Genomic DNA, 20,579 nt, shown 5'->3' on the forward strand with positions numbered 1-20,579 from the left:
TCTTTCTCTCCACTTGCTGTGATATCAAGTTTCATAAAATGTATTTACTCTGTCATTCCAGCAATTGATCCATTTCCTAAAATTTGCCTTGTCTGAAAGTGTACCCCTTTTCTCTGTACTCCTGTGCATACCTTGGGGGTCAATGGAGACAAATTAAGCAGCGCCCAACCTTTAATAAACAAAACATCCTTTCCTACAAGGATTGAGTAATTGCTGAGTTAGTGTGAAGATTCTTCAAGTGTGAATCTATTCTTTTATTACAAGTTGATTTAGCTTAAATTCCATTTCTGAAACGTATTTCACTCTACCAATACAAGAGAAGATGTTACAGTCTCATAAATACTGCATGCTCAGGCATCCCTTTGATTTCTCACAGGGAGCCAGTATGCAGTAATTGCTCTGCTGAAGCCTGGTGTATAGTCTGGGTATTAGGTACACAAATTCCCCAGACCCAATCCAGTTTTCTCTGGTGATGTTTCATGCACAGCTTAAACTCTGAAAAATAATAAAGCAACAAGTCAGCAGTTGCTCCTCATTTGTTTTTATGTGGTTAACATTGAGATGGGGAAGTGTGTGTTACCCATGGAAAGAAATGTCCTCAGATTCCTGGGCTCTTAGGGAAGATAGCGAGAAGGGAAGGAGCTGTTGGTTGATTCTTCACTCCAGTGCTGTGGTGAGGATCTGGCCTGCAGAGCAGGCAGGCTCAACTGCAGTTATTCTGCCTCCAATTTTAGCTACACCGAGGTTAACAGGGTATCAAGGGAATCATATATCTGGACTGACCAGGGCAGGCTCTCAAAGTCAGGATCTCGCCCTTGTGTCCCAACAAAGGTCGTTTTCCTTGAGATGCTATTTTTATCCAGAAGTTTAAAAAGAGATTTTTTCCTCAACTCCCTCCACCCCTCTGTGGCCCTGGGAACTCTGATATTCCCGGCACCACAACAGGAGAGGAGCCTGTTCCTGGCATCAGATTTCATGGACGGCTGTATGGAACCAGTAAAGTGTTCCTGGCAGATAAACCCTGAGCAGGGCAAGATGCTTCTTTCCTTCTTTCTTTTCTTCTTAATCAAGCTATTATCTGATCTGTATCATTTAAATAATTATATATGTCCTTGTTTCTACCAACTCTGGGGCTGGCTGGTGATAGCACTTTAATTCCATCCATTCATGCTTAGATTATAACTGGCCTAGCAAATGGTACAGCTCCAGGTACAGCTCCCAGGGCTCTGCTTAAGAGCTATCTGACCTAAATTTCACTCATTGTAAACAACCATAAATGTTGGTTTTGTTTATTCTTTTCCAAACAACAGCAGTTACAGGAACATGTAATTTCACTTTTGCCATTTATAACTAACACCCCCCCTAGGCATTTAATATAAATGACACTGAAAGATGAATAAAATAAAATCTGGTTTTGATTTCCTTTTTATTTTTATATGGCTCATCTCTGAGGTTTTGCATTTATTGTTATTAATGTTAGCATGTATTTCTTTCCTTTCCTCAGCCTTTGTTCACAGATTTGCGCTTGATAAACATGTTGCCTTACTTCAGAAATAAGGTTAATAGCTGCCTCTTCTTAGAAAGGCTTGAGGCCTCTAAGCATATGTAGGCATGTAAAACTGAAAGGAGCTGGTGAAATGTAAACGGTATGAATCTGTGCTCAATAAATGCTAAGCAGTTAGCAGTATTAAATGACAAAATTCTGTGTTGGGATGCCTTTAAGCTGGAGAACTATTTTGGCTTCAAGGAACCTTGCTGTGACAATTTTTATAAGCAAGTATCATATACCACCAAATAGATCTCACATTACAGAGTAGCTGCATGTGTATGGCATATTATCTATAGTGATATTATGATTTATGTGAGTATAAATCATATGCTGTGCTTATAAATGGCCTTTACCCTGAATGAAGGTGCAAAGCTTGGGTGCTTCTCTGAACCAGTATCTGACAGATCTCCCCGGTATGGCTTCAGAGCCTGAAGAGATGCAAACGCAAAAGCGAAGTTTGGTGCTGGGGTCCCAAGGAGCGGTCTGGACCGGGATGCCCAGGAGGCGGCACGGCTCCACGATGTCCTCTGTCTGAAATCCTGCTGGAGCAGCCCCCCGGGGTGTCTCGGCTGTCCCCCAGCCCGCATTAGCTCAGCGGCCGGCCCTGTGGCCGGCTCCCGGTGCTGGGATGCTGGAGCGCTGCTGCCGCCTGAGCTCGGCGGGGCCCCCGCGGACGGGCACCGGGGCTGGGGGCACCGTGTCTCCGCCCTCCCCGGGACCAGGGGGCACCGCGGGGCTCCCCCGCTGCCGCCAGCCCAGCCCAGCCCAGGGTGCGGCAGCACCGCCCGCCCCTCCATCCATCCTTTCATCCATCCGTGCGTGCATGCATCCTCCATCCATCCAGCCGCCCTCCCGCCGCCCTTCCGCCGCTGTCTCCCTCCTCTCCGGGAGCAGCCCGTGCGCACCGTGCGGTGGAGCCACCGCGCCTCGGCTCCGCGGGCGGACTCGGGGCAGCCGCGCCCGGCCGCGGCCGGAGGATGCGTGTGCAGGGCTGGCGACCTGGCATCGCGTCGGGGCTTGGATCCTCCCTCCTCCTTCTTCTCCTCCTCCTCCTCCCCTCCCTCCCGCTCCCCGCCTGGCAGCGCGGGGCTGGGGAAGTTGCGCTTACACGAGAGATGGCTTCGCAGCGGGGATCGCTCTGAGAAAAGGTCTCCCCCTCCCTCGCCTCCCCCCGTCGCCGAAGCCTCCGAACTGTAAGTGGCAGGAAGGAAGTAAAGTTGCAAACAACCTGCCGCGGCAGGAACTTTGTGAGCTGCTCCAGCTGCATGTGTTCAAGGTGCCTTTGATGTACGTGCAGCAGCTTCTGGAAAGTGGACTGCAGCTTTCCCACCCGCCAGCCCTCCCTCTCCCCATCCCTTCCCAACCTCCCCTCCCACCACCGCCACTTCAGCCCGCACACACGCAATTTGTTTGAGAAGAAAAAAAAAAAAAAGTGATGAACGAGAAGTGGTGAATTACCCAAGCGACTTTCCTGAAAGAGCGAGCGAGGCGGGGAGAGGAGCCGGGGCGAGCCCCGCGCAGCGCCGGGAGGGACCCGCCGGGAGCCGCGGGGCTGCCGGGCTGTGAAAGCAGCTCCGCAGAGAGATGCAAAAAGCCTCAGCTGCTTGCGTTTGACTTGCGATGCCGGCTCCTCACTAGAATGCAAACCCTTGCACAGGATGAAAACAGGTTTGTGGCAAATTCTCCTGGAAATGTTTCGCTCGCCGCCGTCGCCACCTTCCTGTCTGAGATGTCAGAGAAGATCTTTATGATGACACGATGGCAGATACCTCTGCTGTGTACCCTCCACTGTTCTTTGGAGATGTTCCACCAGATAAATCTTTTATGCAGCTGTCCTTTCGTATCTGTAGCGATTGCTGCATAATTTGCTCTTGATTGCAGTTAAAATATCCTCTTTAGGATCCGTTTCACAAAATGATGCAAAAAAACTCAGATGGGAGAAGTGTGGAATAGAAGGCTGGAAATGAAGTACTGATGGTGGATTGATTTTCCCTTCTTCTTTATCCACCCCCCGCCCCCCCCAACCAATGCTCTACCTCTAAATGTGAGCCTTTTCTGGACAAAAAAATGTGCTATATTTCTGTTTTGAAGCAGTGATTTTGGGGCGCTTTGGCTGGAGTTTTGGGAGCACCCTCCCATCAGTGGTGCTTGTCCTACTGATTGACTTCCTTGAGTATCTGTGGCTGCCAAGCCCATCAGCTTTTATCTTGTCTTTGCTTGTTTTTAAAGTATGTCTTGTTTCTTCTAACACTTTGCAGGTCATTCTTCCAGAATGCCAGAGGAAAGTTCACCAAAGCGGAGTCCTCAAAACATCCCATACAAGGATCTGCCCCATATCATCAATGCTGATGGGCAGTATCTCTTCTGCAGGTATTGGAAGCCAGCAGCATCTCCCAGGTGAGCACTTTCAACATGTCCTTTCTACTGTGACTACATATGACTGTTAATGCAATTATTATTATTATTTGTAGCTTGACTGGCTTTACAGGGCCATGTATGTGGACCTTTATAGAGCCTCTAAGAGAGCTTTCTCTCAACTGAGAAAGTCCCTACTGTAAAGATTGCATTCTCCAAACCTTTACTTGCTTGAGGCAGCCTTGCTGATATAAAACATGGAGTTACTGTCATTCCATGCACAGCTGGCTTGGTTGGCAGTTCAATATTCAACATTCTACCAAGTGGCTCTGGCAGGTGGCTGCTGCTGATCAGCAGGAAACAACTATCCCCAAACTCCCAGCACAGGCAGTCAGGCAGGACAGGGATACAGGCTCTGGGATGTTCACTCTTTCTGATTTTCTCTGTGTCAACAAACTTAACATCAGCATCTGAGTTCAGGTTCAATAGTAATAGCAGGGCAACAGGCAGAATGTTTGACTGCATTGCTTTTTGACCAGTTTTAAATTATTTATACTTGGTAAATGATTCAGGGAGCTCTCTCACTGGCAATTGCAATTTCAAAACTGACCTGTGTAATAAACACAGACAAAGAATCAGATAGAGATTTTTTTCTAATATTTTTGTCATAATTTAAATAATATCTTTAATAGTTTTCTGTGCTAATTATTATGCTGTGGCTCCCATAGTTATGATCTTTCTTCTTATATACATGCCAGTATCCACTGGCTTGGCATGTATTTGTGCTTCCACTATTTATGTAGGTATCTACTTCATAAAAAACTGGATATTGTTTAATTGCTTTCTTTCTCTGCAAGCCAAAAGGAGGAGCTGTGTTGATTTTATACAGCTAGAAAACAGTCACAGGAAAAAGTTGTTCAGTCTGTTGTAGGGAGTTAAACTTTATCCTGACGACCCAACAGGTTAGACGCCATTCTTTGCCCAAACCAGCCTGCACCTGCTCTGAAGGAGGGATATGGGTCCAATCTAGCTGGCTTTGGGGTTTATGCCTTCAAAACTAAGGGACAATGGGAAGAACACAGGGCTGGGTTAACACACAGGTAATACAGAGGGTGGGCAAGCACCAAAATATACCGTCCCCAGAGGAGAGGACAGTGCAGCCACCCCACCATAGCTCCATTGCACAGGTTGGGCTGTAGGACAGAGGTCTGGTTCAAGGTCTCCTGGTCTACAGAGCATTTTATAGTTGCTTCTACTTGCTGCCTTTCAGAAAGGAGAAAAGTTTTTGGCACTGATGCATTACATAGACTTTGCACCGACCTGAAGATTGCCTTTGTGGAAAAATAATGCTATAAAATTAAGGTTCTACAGTGAAACCAGGCTGGTTTGTATTGTAGTGGTAATGAATTATTAACTACCCATAACATTCATCACCCAGTTGTGCAACTGCTTTTTTATCACATTTCATTTCTTATCAAATTAGTAGTGGGTGGATGTGTCTTTGTTCCAGAAACAATAAGGAGCTGAGAGTGAAAACTTGGTGTCTAAGTCCTCTGGGTAGTTAATATTTTTTTAGTGGTCTGTGCACCAAGCAGTTAATTAAGAGTGAACTTGTCCTAGTTCTGTGACAAGAAAAGTGGATGGATCAGTGTTGCTCATTTACAAGGAGCTCCTGAGTGTGTGTTTGCATGTTTGTGTGTAAGGAGGGGGCGTATTGTTTATTATTAGCTCCTCGTGAATTGTTATATATGAGAGAGATGGTAAGTGACTGAATAACAAGTCAGTGCCTGGATCCTGCAATCAAGAATGCTCTTGAAGTGCTTTTATAGGCAAACCAAAAATACATTATTTTGCCCTCTTTCACTTTACATAAGCTCTGCTTTTTCTTCTTCCTATGTAGAAGCTCAGGAACTTTCATCTCATTTTAAATGTTCAGCAAAACTGATCTCTCTGTATATATGTGTAGGGAGAGAAAGAGAGACACCTCAGGGGACTTTTACAGGCCTGTTACAATTTATTTCAAATACTGAAAGCAGTTCTTTCAATCTTCTAACTCGATTGTTGATTCAGGTTCAAATCTTAACACTAATGAATGATGCTATAATCGTCAAACGGTGGGATCTTTCATTGATCCATTATGTGCCTAATCCCAGCTAGAGCTGTAGAAATACCTCTTCACTGCAGATGCTCAAAGACTATCAGTGACTTGTCTTCCATTAGAATAGAACTTATAGCCCTTGATCCCTCCCCCAGGGAGGGGGAAAACCCAGGATGTCTGCCAAAGGAAATATTAAAAAGTAGCTTTAGCCTGGGCTTGAAGAGCAGACAATGGCCAGGGAGTCTCTGAAAGTGGGGATGACTGACAGATATCACCCTTTGGAGCTGGTGCTTCTTTTTTATCTCCTTAAACAGGCGCATAAATGTGGATAAAATTCTGTTGCAGATTAATGTGCTGTAGCTTATTAAAAAAAAAACCAACAAAAACACCAAAAACTATTTTTTCAGGAAGATGGAGAAATTTTGTGAGGCTTTATTGCTTCATGCTCACAAATACCCAGGCTCTGATCCTGTGTGGTGTTGATCTGACTGATCAGCCCATACTGGTGCACATATGGAAGCTTTGTTATAAGTGCCACTGAGGCCAAGGTTGTCCTGCCAGTGAAAGGCACCTATTGTGAGTTCCTCAGCAGGGTCTGCTTTGTTTCAGAGGGGGATTTAGGTGATTACTTCGAAGGAAGCTGACACACAAAGGCACTCAGATGTCATAATGATTAGATGGGGTAGATGGAGTAAGGAGTAATGGGACTAAGGAAGAAGAAAGACAATGTTTTCCACTTGTTTTTTTGCGTGGGAAGTCACCCAACAGCAGGGCTGGGGCCTGGGTGTCATCTTCTCTTGCTGCCTGCTGGCAGCAGTGCAGGTGCAGCTTCCCTGGCCAGCAGCCCTGCAAGCTGCCCAACTTGTTGAGCCAGTTCCATCTTCAAGTGTAATTAAGTGGTCTTGCTGAATGCAGCAGGGAAGAAAAAGCAGTATGTTCTGGTGTCGTTTTCATGTTTTGTGCCAACAGCAGGGTTTGTGGACCACAGAAATGGGTAACTCTTTGGCTCGAGTGCTCACTGCTGAATGCAGCACTTAAGAGCTATGCAAGGCATGGCATGTTCAGCACTGTGTAATGCTGTTTGGAGGAATGAAATCATTTGAACCGAACAGGACTGATCTCATGCCTATAGCATGTCCCAGCAGCCAAAGAAACCCTACTTAATGGGAAAACAGTCATTGTGTAAACATAAACAGCTCCATGCAAGGCATAAACCTCTGCCTCCACCCTGAGCACTCTGAGACAAAATATGAGGTAACAGGAGGTGAGGAATTAAGAAACCACGTTCTATTCCCAGCTCTCAGACAAAGCTGCTAAGAATAGAGGCTGATGAGGAAAGGGAAGGAAAGTTAGGAGGAGAAGTCAAGACATTTCCTTTGAGGCCCCTGAAGGGCCTGGGGAACTTCAGAGGTGACCTCCTTCCTCTGTGGTCTGTATCCCCGTAGACTTTTCTGGATACTTCCTCCATTCTTGTCACTGCCTAGATAAGCACAAGTAGTTTTTTTTCTGGGGCATTTTTAGCCCATCTTCTTGACCTCAAGAAAACCCTGTGAGATTTATTGACTCAGAGTAATTATTTCAAAGGTGCTCAGAGATGCAGCTGCCACTGAGTTCAGAGTTGTTCCCGAGTCTCTCCTGGTAGATCACTCACTTTAAGCTGGACATTTGAGACACCTGAAGCTAGAGGATGCACTTGAAAATGTGATTTCCAGACATCTATGGACCTGAGCTTCCTCAGTCACCAAAGAGAAACTTAGCTGGCTAGTTAGCATGGTGCTTGATTGTCTCTCACAGCGTGGTGTGTAGGTGGACTTAGAGGGTTGCCAGTATCTACTGTGGTTCTCTGCCTGTGGGTCACAGAGGTGTTCCTGGCCATTGTTAATGCACACTGCAATGGGTTGGCTCAACTTTAGACATTATCTGAGTAAACAATGCCTTTGTAAGAGTTCTTTCAGTTCTACACCTGAGATGTGTTTAAAAATACAAAATTAAACAAACAAAAAGCACACACTTCTCTATTTAGTTTTAACCTTTCTTTTATTCTTCGAAGAATGCCTGCCATTCTTTCTGACCTGTCAGTAATGAAAGGCCAAGCCAATAAGGAGAAAACAGATTTCTCTGTTCCCCAAAGACTTTGCAGATGTGCCTGTGGTGCAGAAATACAAACATCTTTTATATTTGAACCGGCCCTTAAATTGTGAATATTGCTTGATGGTTTTGGAATCCCATTACCAGAACTTCCATGCCATTTCCAGAAGAGCAGTGCAGCTCCCAGCATGAGCAAATGACAAAATTGAATTTGACTTTCAGACTTTTCCAAAGTGAATGAATAAATAAATGAATAAGCCAAAGTGAAGTCAAAGCAAAAGAAATCAATTCACTGATTATAATGTCTTTAATTAGAGTGTATTGTGCTAGTCTCTAGAAATACTTAAAGCAGTTTCTAATTCAGTGTCATTCTTGAAGAACACTTTGTTTGTACTAAAGAGGTCAACTTGAAATTAAAGCCAAATCTGTAGGGTGCAAAGTGACTTATGTCAGCACAGTTTGCCATAGGATGAATTCAGCTCCCTCTGTTTTTCTGATCCCATCACACACACTGCAAAGGGAAATAACAATGATCATTGTCAAATCAGCATTCCAGGCTTTGCTTGCTGTATTGCTATTGCCTGAATTTCTAAAGCATCCCTTCTTTTCATCAGCTGTGTATGTGTTCCTCTAATGCCTCTGTTATCTCTGCTCCATGTGACATTCTTATTCACTGTCAATGGGGGCATCCTTTTATGGTTCCTCATGTGGTTCCAGAGGATGGGCAAATTAGCAAACCAGCTTCATGTAAGAGGGACTCTGACAGGCAGGGGAGCAGCTTTGGTTCTCACTGCAGATACTTCCAACAGGCTTCTTCAGTAGCATCATTTTTTTTTTTCAGTCTCCACAGGAATGTCCAACACTAGCAAACCTGCCTTGTATTCCACAAAACCCAAGGAAAAAGGTGAAAAGTAAACAGAATAACAATTGTAATTAAACTGTCCCTTTTGCTCACTGCCCTGTTAAGATCTGCTTCTGAACACAGGTGTGCAACTTTGTGATATCAAATACAAATATGTATTTTGTCTGGGAACAATGTGACTTCTGGAGTTCCCTGTTGTGAGTCTCAAAGTAGTAATATTTCATCCTGAACCTGAGAGGAGCAAAAAAAGCAAAATCAGTGTTAGTTCTGTGTGCCACCTGATGAATTTGAAACAATGCTGTCCAGCACGGTGAGTATAAGAAGGAGAGGTAGATACAGGAGAAAAAATAAAAAAGGTCTAGAGATAGTATTGCAAAGATCATCCTTATGCTCATTATTCTGCCAGAGACTGAAGCAAACCTGGCATCTGTAAAACAAACAGTTCATTTGCTTTTAATTGGAATACAAGTGTGATGATCAGTACTGGCTTTGTGCCATCATTCCAATGGATGCCCAAGTTGCTCACTCAGCTTTTAGAGATCTGCTGGTTCCTCCAAATGTCTTTATCCTGGGCAGACCCTCCAGTGACCTCTTCTTCAGCTCAATGAACTGGGAACGCTCTGAACCAGCTCTTTGTTGGTAGTGACACAATAGCTGAAGCAGACAACTCAGTCATCATATCAGGGTTCCAGAGCACTTTACTTCACTGCTATATGGAATATGTGGGTTTAGTGAAAATAATAAAAGAGCTGCACGCAGTTCCTTGCTTCAAGTTCTTCAGCAGTCTTGGAACATCCCTTGGGAGCACACAGCAGGTCTTTTAGATCACTGAAAATACATCTACAAGAAGTGGCTGGTACAGCTGTTCTGGCTGGAAGAGGGTATTTTTTCTAGATGTCTGCAGCAGAGGAGTTGGCCTTGCAAGTTCCCTTCAGACTGCTGTGACTTCGTTCTTTGTTGAGCCAGGGTGAACATCTGATCTCTTTGTTCTTCTGGGGAAATTGCATTGTTCTAAGAGCTGTCCCTGCAGACTTGTTTGGCTGAGCTGCCTTCCCTAGGTTCGGGCGTGTCACTGTCCTAATGTGTTCCCACTTGAATGGAAGCCATCAGTGTTGGAAACCTCCTATTGTCCTTTATCCAAGAGATGTGACACAACCCTCATAGCAAATGGCTGATTATTCCAGGTATCCAAGGAGACAGTGTTGCATCTTGACCATGAGGTTCCCAAAGATACGCTTAGGCAGGTCCTTTACCTCATCCCAGCCCAGTTATATCCTTAACTGCACCCAGCCATCCCTGTCCTGAACTCTAGAGCAGACATTCTGACGCTGTGTCAGTATGCCTTATTATCCATAACAGGAAGGAAGGAAATTAGCAAACATCAGGGTAAGTAAAGTTTTAGACATCATTAAAATTGTATCTCCTCTAGGGTTTCCTCTTGCAGACCCGTACCATTTCACTTATGTTAACTGAAAGAAAAATACTGGTACAGCAATCCCAAATACCAACCCTAGGCTAGTCCCAACCATAAACATCTTCTAAAACAGCCAGACTTGGGGGCTGACTGAGTGGTGGTGGCAGAAGGGCATCCCCAAGCTGCCCAGACTGCCCAGACAGCGGTACCAAGGTGTGGCCTTGGAGCCAGCAAGGGAACAGCTGGTGGAAGCTGTTCTGGTGGCCACAGAACTGCAGTCAGATTTACCCACCTCCAAGCACGCTCCTATGGGATATCCCCATCAGCAGGAGAGGGAATAGATCTTGCTCTTGGTCTTTCTCTGCTTGGGAATGTGTTTGTTCCTCTTAGGCAGATGCAGTATGTTTGTATCTGAAGGGATTCACTCTTTCTGTAGCAGTTTTCAATGTCCCAGGACCTTCAGTAACACCAAACTTCATGAGTACTTCCACTGGCATGAAAGAGTCTCCCCTTCTGTGTCAGACACTGGCACTCCAGCCAGGAACCATCTTTGTTTCTGTTTGGCAGGAACTCGCTTGATGATGGAAGCCTCTGAATCCTCCAGTACCGAGTGATGACAAAGACAACTTACTAGACTTAGAGGGTTTAGTGTCAGAAAACAGAAAAAAGAAGTCAGTGAGGAACAGAGAACAGGCAAAACATGGTCAAGACAGTCATTACACAGAATAACCAGTGATTTACAGAATCAGACTTACAATTTCTCTGTATTTTTGTTTCCTTGTCCACAATTGCATGTAGTCATCCAGTCAAGTGATACAAATTGGGGCTGGAGTCTCTAGATGAAAGTTGCCAGAGAAAGTAAGTTATTCCTTGAGCAGCTAGTGGTCGAAGAAGGCTTGATGTTTCAAGAGAGATTTTAAATAAAGTCTACTAAGAGATGAATTAGTTGTTCTCTGCTGTTCTGCTACAAATAAATTGTCTCAGCAGCCACTGTTGAAAAGAAAGAAGAGGGGAAAAAGGGGGACAAAATATTGATGCCTGGGTTAAAGCCAAACATTCAGCAGTAACAGGATAATAATTGTTTGCTCCAGTGTTGTGTACAGATAGGTAAGGAGAGAATGCACAAACTACTATAGATTTGGTATGCAAGAAAGATTGCTGATCTTTCTCAGACGTCTGTCTGAGCTGTGATAAATGGCTTGCTCTGTATGTTTTCTTTCTTCCTTGCTCAAGCTTGAACCTTGCAGAGTGAGGGAATAAGACCTAAATCATTGGCCTTTCTTTAGAACAGAATTTGGTTTAATTTGCTGTAGATGTCAGCAGGTTAGTTGGTTCAGCAACACACAAGATGAGCTTATTTTTATAATTTTTCAACATACTTTTAACTTTTATTTTCAAAACTATCTCAGTGGGCTTTCAAATTCAACTGTCAATTCCAGAAATCTGCAATGGTTTAATTTGCTGGGTGGAAGGCATGAGGAGTGACAAGGAAGCAGTAAGTAATTAAATTTCTGTAAGATAACATCTAGCTGACTTAATGGTTAAGCTTTTTCCTAATTTTTTCAATTTTATGTAAGAGATAGTCTACAATATTTGGAGCATTAAAATCTATATTCTGAGCATCATTCATAATCTCATGTTATTAAAAAGACATTCAAGCAATCAGCATTCAGTCATCCTCTGATCCTCCCCAAACAAGGGGCACAGAGCATCTCAACCCAGGTTGTCCTGAAAATGCACAGAGCATCTCTCCCACATTATTAGATGCCCATTTATTCATTAGGACTGAAAGATTTTTTTAAATTGACTTTTTTCTTTCTAGGTTAGCTGTGGCCCCATGCATGTAGCACAGGAAACCCATGGTGATATCTTAACTCTGCTGTTATGCTCCTGCTGGCTGCTTTAGAGTCAGGTTTTACTCATGCTGTGTGTCCATCCTTGCCTCTGGCATGCTGTATTGCCACAGGAAAGGCTTTCTACCTCTGTGCTTCAGTTTATGTGGCAGTGGGAAGAAGGGTTGATCCTTTCTTGGGATGGGATAATGGACCAGAGAATCTCTTGAGGTGCCACTCATCTCTGCCTTGTGTGACCTCTGCAAGCAGCCTGGTTGCACTATTTGTAAAGCATTTGGGGTTTTCTGTATGAGAAGTGTTGTACAAAAGCCAGCTGCTGTTATTATTTATCCTGTTTATTTACTGGTCACATTTCTCAGAGCTGGGGAATGGAAAAAAACAAGCAATCAGCAGATTCACTGTTTACATTTCATTTTGCTTTCGGTGTTTGAATGCTGATTTGTTAAACACTATTCCTTCCTTTGAAGCCTATAATTTTGCATAGTGGAAACATTGCCTCATCCTTACACACAGGTGTACATTTCTCTTTTGAAGCATTATTTAAATGCTTCAAAAATTTAAATTTATGGGTTCTGCCCATCAGAGGTTTGCTTCCTGCTGGGCACATTCTCCTCCACACCCTTCTCCCACACACCCAGCTCTCACTCTTCCTTTGCCAGGAATTGAAGGAGTTGAAGCTGGCCTGGCTGGTGGGGTTAATAACTGTGGTATTGAAAGTATTTGCTCTGGATATTGTTGAGACTTTTTAAAAATGGTCAGAAATATGTGGTACTGTCTCTGGTGAAGTGTTCCACATGAAACACAGCATTCCTGCAGCAGAATAACAGCTTGTGGTTTAAATAAATGTTGTTATTTCTGCTCAGCTGTAGGTGTACATGTATGTTTTGGTTCAGTGACTGCCAGATACTGTAAATGAGTATTGATTTCCTTTTCTATTTTAAGCTTTTCTGCAGAAAAGACATCCTACGTGCCTTTGGCTTTCTTTGCCTGTACCTAAAATGATTGCAGCCAAGGACTCATCTAACTAAATACTCTTTTTTATATTGTTACCACCCACCTTTATTCTAGTAGTTGCACCTCAAGTTGGACAGGTCCCCATTCACATTTTGGAGCTTAAGGCTGTTACATCTGGCCCTTTTTGAGAGCAAATCAACGAGGCAGTGATTAAAACTCATGGCAGGTAGGTTCCTTATTTGTGTTAGCATGGCAGCCCTCACTGCAAGAGGTAAAGCTACCTTGGTGTTAGAAATAAAATAACATTTTAGGAACCAAGCCTACAGTAGCTAAAGCCTTTGGACACCCAGATTAGCTCATTGCAGCCAAGAAATAACTTAGATCGATTTGGCAACCATAGGCTGAAGTCTGTATCCAACTCTTAAGTCATCTGTAGGTAAACCATTGCACCTCACCCATGGCTAAAATATATTTTGGTTCAAAATTTGAATAAACATTTCAGCCTTTAAAGCTCCTGTTGCAGTGATCATGGTCTCAGCAGCATTCTATGTCTCATGTTTAACTGCTTATATTCAACTTTCCTTCCTACCTCAGGTCTACAGCAAACATGGAATAGTAAATTAATTGGAACATGCTGAAAGCCTTGGCAAACGTTTTGCCTGTGACATTCCTAATTTCCCAGAGGAGTAGCTGCTGATATTGATTTTGACAGAGCCTGTAAAGCCTCTTGCTGCAAAGATTCCTCTCATAGCTGGGCAAGGCTGAAGTGCAGCACTGGGATGTGCCAAGATTTCATTGGAAATTAATGTGTTTAATCTCAAAATATGTTAAAATATACATAAGCCCTTTACGATTAAGAAATCAATCCTTTAGTTTCTGCCTCTAAGTTTATAAGATAATTCCACCCTAGGTTTTGGAAAATCAAGCGGAAAAACTTGGCAATTTAGAGACCCATGCTGCCTCTGACATCTGAACTTAAAACAAGTGTGTCAGTTCATTAAGAATAACTAATTAAGATCTCTGCCAACACAGAAGACTGCTGACAAAATTGGATCAGGAAGGTAAAAGTGAGGATGGGAAATTGACTCAGTGCAGGAAGTAATCAAGAGTTCCACATTAGGGGAGGAATTGCCTGGCCACAAACAGTGGTTATTATTGGGTCTAAGTATGTCAGGGACTTGAAGGCTTAAACCATTGCCATACAAGTGGGAATTGCACAGTTAGTGCTTTATTAAAAAGATATAATAACATAATATCTTGACTTCACAGAGCAGGTAAAGTGTCATCTCCTTTCTTGCTCCTTTATTCACCCCTCTCTTCCTGGAAGGTGTCCTTGACCGTCACAGTGGGGTTGGAACTAGGGGATCTTTAAAAGGTCCATTTCAACACAAACCATTCTGTGATTCTGAAGCTAGTGAAGATTTGCCCATATAAACCCCAAATGCCTGATCAAAATACTTCATTCATGCAGGAATATCTCAGAAGTGTTCTGACCCTCTTGTGCCAGGTGTGTGCTTTTCAGCCTCTTCCCTGCACAGGTGCTGGGCTGCTGAGCTGAATTCTTCCTGTAACAACCTTTTTGGTACTGCTGGTCATGAGTTGTCTGTACCATCCACTCCCTGAAATAGCAGCTTGAAACTGTAGGTGGTCAGAGTCATGGCTACAGCCTGAACCATGGAAAGAAACATTTTTAAGAACCATTGATTTAGAAGGGGATTGACTGTGAAGAACCTCTGGTGCACCTGGGTTCAGACTACAAGTGATGTCCTGCATGAAAAATACCTTACAAAAGAATTGAGGTCAGAAGAAGCCTGCAGACTTTTCCTAGAGGACTTCAGCAAATGCCACTTAACATTTAGATGAAATATTCTCTGGAACACTTGATTATTTGTCTCAAACCACAAGCCCTTTGTAACAAATATTTGAAAATAACCGAGCAAGCAGCATGTTCCTAAGGACTTAAACATTACCATGTACTTGTGTGGATCTAACTAGGGGGAAGGACTTTAGTAAATAAAATAATTTCCACCATTTGGAAGCTACAGAGGCATATCCAAAATGCCTCACCTCAATACAGGAATGCTGCTGTTTATTTCCATCTTCTGTGCTATGCCAAAAAATGAGATTAAATTGTCAATGTGTGGCTGGGATGCCATGTAACGAGCATTCTAGCATGTCTTGAGCTCATTCCTTAATTAAGCACACCTTGTTCCTCTCTAGGAAGCTTCTCTTGAAGGGTTGAGTTGGATTTGTCAGGCTATGAACTTACAGCAGCAATTATGACTTGTCACTGGAACAGGCTCCAATGTTCTGAATATGCCAAGACTTCAAGGGAGTTCAGTAAAAAGGAACTGGTTTTTCACAGCTACTTTGAAACAGAGACATATTTTTATATTAAAAAAAACCCTTTTTTTTCTCAGAGAGCAGATGCAGTCCTGAACTAGTTAGTAGTGCTCAGTTCAAGCAATAGTGACAGTGCAGAAGAAGCTTCTTGCCCTTCAACTGCAGTTTTCTCATGTTTGGAAAGGACAGCCCATCTCATTACACAGGCCTTTCTATTTTCAAGGCTTTGGCTCACTAGGCAGTATCTGCATTTCGATTTCAAGAAGAAGCTGCTACACGACTGGCTAAACAGTCATTTTTGTCCCTTTGGAAATCATTAAACATTCAGTGCAAGTGAAGAGGAGAGTCTGTGAAAATTGTTCTTGCTCTTACTCCCTGTCTGTTGGTTCTCCATTGAGAATGGTGGCCCTGCAGCCATCACTCATCTGCAGTGGCTTTGCTTCCAAGTCAAAGTTAATTTTTAATAAAAGTAGCCAGAAGTATTTTACTTTTCCCGATTTCCAAGGGGATCTGTGCCAGAAACTCTTTTATTTCTTGGCATAGTCTCCCTCCACACTCTAAAGATAATCTGAAAAATTTGGGGGTGATTTCAGATCGACTTGAATTTTGCAGCTGATATCTTCCATTTAAGCAGTGTTTTGCACAGTTTTTTTGGACAGACACTGACTACTTTGTGCATCTATCCCTGTAGCACCCCTTGGGGATTTTTTCTCCCTGGTAACCCTTGTACTGAGCAAGGGCTGAAGCAGAGCAAAGCACTGGGATGTCCAGTTCCAGCATTCCTCCCAGTCAGGTCCTGGAGCAGTTCTGTCCCCCCATCATCCCTTCCTTGGTCCTGTGTGTGTGGCAATGCCTAACCCTCGTCTTACTGGAAACAGAAATAATGATCCTTCTGTCAAGGCTTCCTGTGCTCTGTGGAAGGGCAGCAGCCACAGGAAAGCTCAGATCCAACCCTGGCTTGCCCAGGTCTCCAGGGATCTTGTCTGTCTTGCAGGTTCAGAGCAGCAGGTCTGGCAGCCAGTTCTGCCAAGGCAAATCCCATCTCTGATATCAGTGAGGAGTGTCTCCCTAGGGCATTCCATGTAACCCTAGAATCCCTCCTCCTCAGCTTTATCCAAGAAAGGGGTGGGAAGATCCGACCCATGAATTTTAAGCTACACACCAGGCATTTCACCCCTGATCTCTGCTTCATGTCCCCTAAAATATTACTTCAAAGCTTCCTTGAAACTAAATACAGCTGATCTTAAATGTTGACTTTGCAGAGATTTACCCAGAGCTGTGCACTTGCAAGGACCCAATAATTCTTTCTCTCCCACCCCCACCTGAAATTTCCTTCCTCCCTTCTCCCTGTATTAGACTGCTCATGAGTTATTCTCAGTGAGGGCCTGCTTTTTGAAAAACTACAATAAATCAGCTTAAACTATTTCTCCACATTGTTTTGTGCTGGCTCTAGCTGGATCCTGTTGAACCTTTTGTTATGAAATATATTTGTACTAACCAGTTCTGTCTCTGCTCTGCTGATTTATGATGTCTGCATTTTCTGAGGTGGTTGGAAAACGTAGCTATGTTATTCCTTCTGAACATCATGGCGCTTCTGAAATGTCCTCCTAATTCTGTTCTTGTGAGGAGCTGTGATTTTGACATGTATGAGGAGACCAGAGTAGCAAACATGTTGTAACAGGATTGCTTACAGGAGCAGGCACAGATTTCAAGACTGAGCCCTAAATCTCTATGGTGTAGGACAGCAAGATGGTGCTTAAATTAACAGTGCCTTCAGAGGAGCTTGCTTGGGAACTTCCAAGCCTGAGGAAATGAGGAAAGAAAGCAGGAAGAAGAGCTTGCTGAAGAGGCTTATTTTTTTAATTGCCTATTTAAGATCTGGACAGGAATAAAGCTACTGATTCTACTAGTCTAGATCAAACTACATCAAACACAAATGTACAGAACCCTCAACCCCCACCATCTCTGTATAGTCAAGCAGAAGTTGTGTGTTGTGAGCATAGGGCAAGTTCCTTTGACATGTTCTTTCATGCATAGATGTTTTTCAGAGTTAAGTCCCAGAGATAAACTCCTCCAGATTCAGAGCTCTGTGAGGTGTCCGTGCCAATGCTGTATAGTCTGTGATTTTGAGAGAAGGTTGACTCAGCTCCATGCTATTGACATTCTGATTTGATTTTTCCCCTGAACTGGGAAGAATTGTGAGAGCTGCTAGAAAAAGATGGTTCCCCAGAGCCTGGGTCTGCATAACAAAGCTGTGGGGCAGTAGGGCAGAGAATGCAGAAACCTGAGCAAGAGAGCAAGAAAAGCTCTTGGGTGGGATGCCTCCTTGAAACATGGATTGGAACTGGGAGAAAAGTCACTCCCTCTTGCACCTTCAGGGGGACATAACTCAGATGTTTCCCAGAGGCAGAAGGATGGCGTGAAGAGACACACCTGACTCCATAAATATTCCTGTCTAACTAGGCTGAACTCATGGGTAGCTGTGTAGGTCAAAGGCATGCATAACATGAGTAAAATTGCTGTAGCTTTTTGTAACCCCTACACATGGTCTAAGTTTTTTTTTGGGTTGTCTTGGGGCACAAATCACCTCCAGAAAAAAGAAAGTAAAAACTGACTCAAAAAGCAGATACAGAGGCAACCTCTTTCCAAACTTTGGGTCTTACAACCAAAGCAAAATGCTGAAGAACCCTCCAGAGAAAAGGAAAAGATCACCAATAGTGCAAAAAAAAGTTTCTTTTATGTTTTCTTGTAAATTATTAGCTGGATTTTTATTTCTTTTTGGTAATCTTTAAGCAAATACCAAGGATAGAAAATTAGATTGGCACTTAAACCTCTACAAATCTTATTATATGATAGATTGCTAATCCTCATGGTGAGCCCATTTACCAGCTAACACAAGAATGAGCACCTTTCAGTGACTTTCCATTATAATATACTTGGGAAGCAAAATACACACATAACATTTTTAACACTAAAAGATCTGTGAGCAACTATCCAGTTGCTTGTCCCAAAAGGTCACCAGTTTTTGGTAAATAAAAGTAAATTTTTCAGCTACAAAGGAACTGATAAATCAGCTCAAACAATACAACAAACTGCAGTACTTAAGCCAGTCATTTTTCTGGCAGCTTAGCTGGCTCAGAGCTTTGTCAGACAACTTTTAAAAATTACTTTAAGAATTTAGTGTCTGGAATTCAAAACTATGCAAGTCAGATGTTCTTTGTTAAAGCTGATCTGGTTCTGGTAACAACATCAGTAAGACCAAATGAAAAGCACAGTTGCCTAACATAGAATAACATGGTATTAGCTTAAATTGTGAGGGCTAGATTCAGGAAATCACTTCTGTGTGTGATTAAATCAGTCCTTATTCCGGACAGCATTTATAAATCCTTTTTTAACTTTCATCCTGTACTTTGAGAGTCCTGTTGACTTTCATGTGTTGAAGAAAGTTTCCTGAGGTTAAGGCAAGTACTTAAATGTTATTCTGAAGAGGGATGCTTTTGAATGGGGTGGAAAAGATTGCATTTTTCATATATGCAGTCATAGGAAACTTGTCTTCCGTTCTTTGGTTCAGCCCTAATGTTTTGGGTTATTTTCTGGCAATAAAAGAACATGCACAGGGTCCCAGAAAAGTGGCTCTGTCCCCAGAGGACACAAGATGTTAAAGTCACACCATCCTGCTTGCAACCTTCTTTGTCTAGTTCAGTTTCAACATGAATTTTGTTGAAAGCAAAGCAAGAACATGGGTGTTACGCCCAGCAGGACCCAAGCCCTGAGTGGTGTTTCAAGCCTACAAAGTGTCAGCACAGCAGCTTTCTGGGTGTGTTTTCAGTGTATTTTTCTTCTGACAGCCTTGGTTTAAGAGGGCTTTTTCTCACATGTGTAAGTCCAGTACTGCAATTTATTTTTGCTAGAATTGTTCTCCTGCAGTTGACTGTGGAATTGCATCTCTGAATAATTGTCTTAGCCCTTGACAAGGCAATGCCAAAAAAGACAGCAAAAAAAGAAAGTGAGAACCTTTAAACCTGGTTACTGCCTTTCTACCAAGAACTGCAACCTAAAGCATGGCCCTGCCTTGCAAAGCTGCTGCAAAAAGTGAAATAGTAGTGGATGTGAAGCTACAGTGAGAAATAGGGAAGGGCTGGACACAGCTAAAGCTTGGATCAGCTGGTGACCTCTCCAAGAGGCAGGACACACAAACAACTTGTGCCCATGGATTTGTGAGCTCTGTCCTGCAGCCTCCCCAGCAAAGGACAGGGTGTTTGCAGGTGCATTGTATTACCTGTGGGTGTGCAGTGCTGTGTTTTACAAAGATTAACAGGCTGTGTAGGAGGTGATGCCAGTCAGGGGTCACCAGCACAGCAGAGATGTGGGAGCAGGGACAGGTCACAGGTGCATATCACCTCCTCACCAAAGAGAACTAAATACAGCCAGTATCTAGGAGTTGATTTGAACAGCAAAGACAAATATTATTCTGCTTTCTTGTTGTAATAAGGAACTTCATCTGTTTGCCAAGCTGTGCAGTACCAGGAGATAGAAACTTGCAGTGAGGAGGGGGCAGGAGGAGGAGGAGGTGATAAAGGCTACGGGAAGGGCAAGAATCTGCGAAAACCATCTGTTGCTTTTGCAAACAGCAGTCAATAAAGTGGTTTCCTTTAATAGCCTGTAATTGTTGTTGCAGAGTTAGGTGAGAGCAAGGGCTCTTACTCCTGCTCAGCTCACACCTTGGCTTTGTGTGCAGATGCTGAGCACAGGGAGCCCGGCTGCTGTGAGCCGCTTTCTGAGCAGGGACCAAACCACTCTACTTCAAAATGTTCAGCAATCACAGCTCCACCAGCCAAAACCAGCTGGAGCATCCAAAGATACACGAGCTTTCCCTGCCTGTGGTCAGAGACATGAGAATTAGCAGGGATTCAGGCACAGGTCACCTTCCAGAGAGCTTTGCAGGCTGTGCACAATGTTTTCTACCCAATAAGTGAGAACTTCCAAGGATTTCAGCAGCACAACTGCAAAAGGTGGAGGTGAAGAAATTTCTCCCCATTGCCAGTTTGATACATGGCCATGGC

At 43.5% G+C, this 20,579-nt stretch overlaps 1 protein-coding gene across 4 annotated transcripts in view; it reads left to right on the forward strand.

Annotated features, from left to right (window-relative positions):
- Positions 1–20,579, forward strand: part of MGLL (monoglyceride lipase) — a 101,961-nt gene that overhangs the window by 37,382 nt on the left and 44,000 nt on the right. For 2 of the 4 annotated variants that reach the window (XM_015641018.3, XM_033517505.1), the window contains exon 3: positions 3,808–3,946. In XM_015641018.3, the coding sequence (XP_015496504.1) occupies positions 3,808–3,946 (139 nt within the window). The other 2 variants (XM_015641015.3, XM_015641019.2) reach the window with 2 other exon arrangements.

This window comes from Parus major, chromosome 12 (genome assembly GCF_001522545.3).
Source record: "Parus major isolate Abel chromosome 12, Parus_major1.1, whole genome shotgun sequence".
In the NCBI taxonomy this organism is placed as follows: Eukaryota; Metazoa; Chordata; class Aves; order Passeriformes; family Paridae; genus Parus; species Parus major.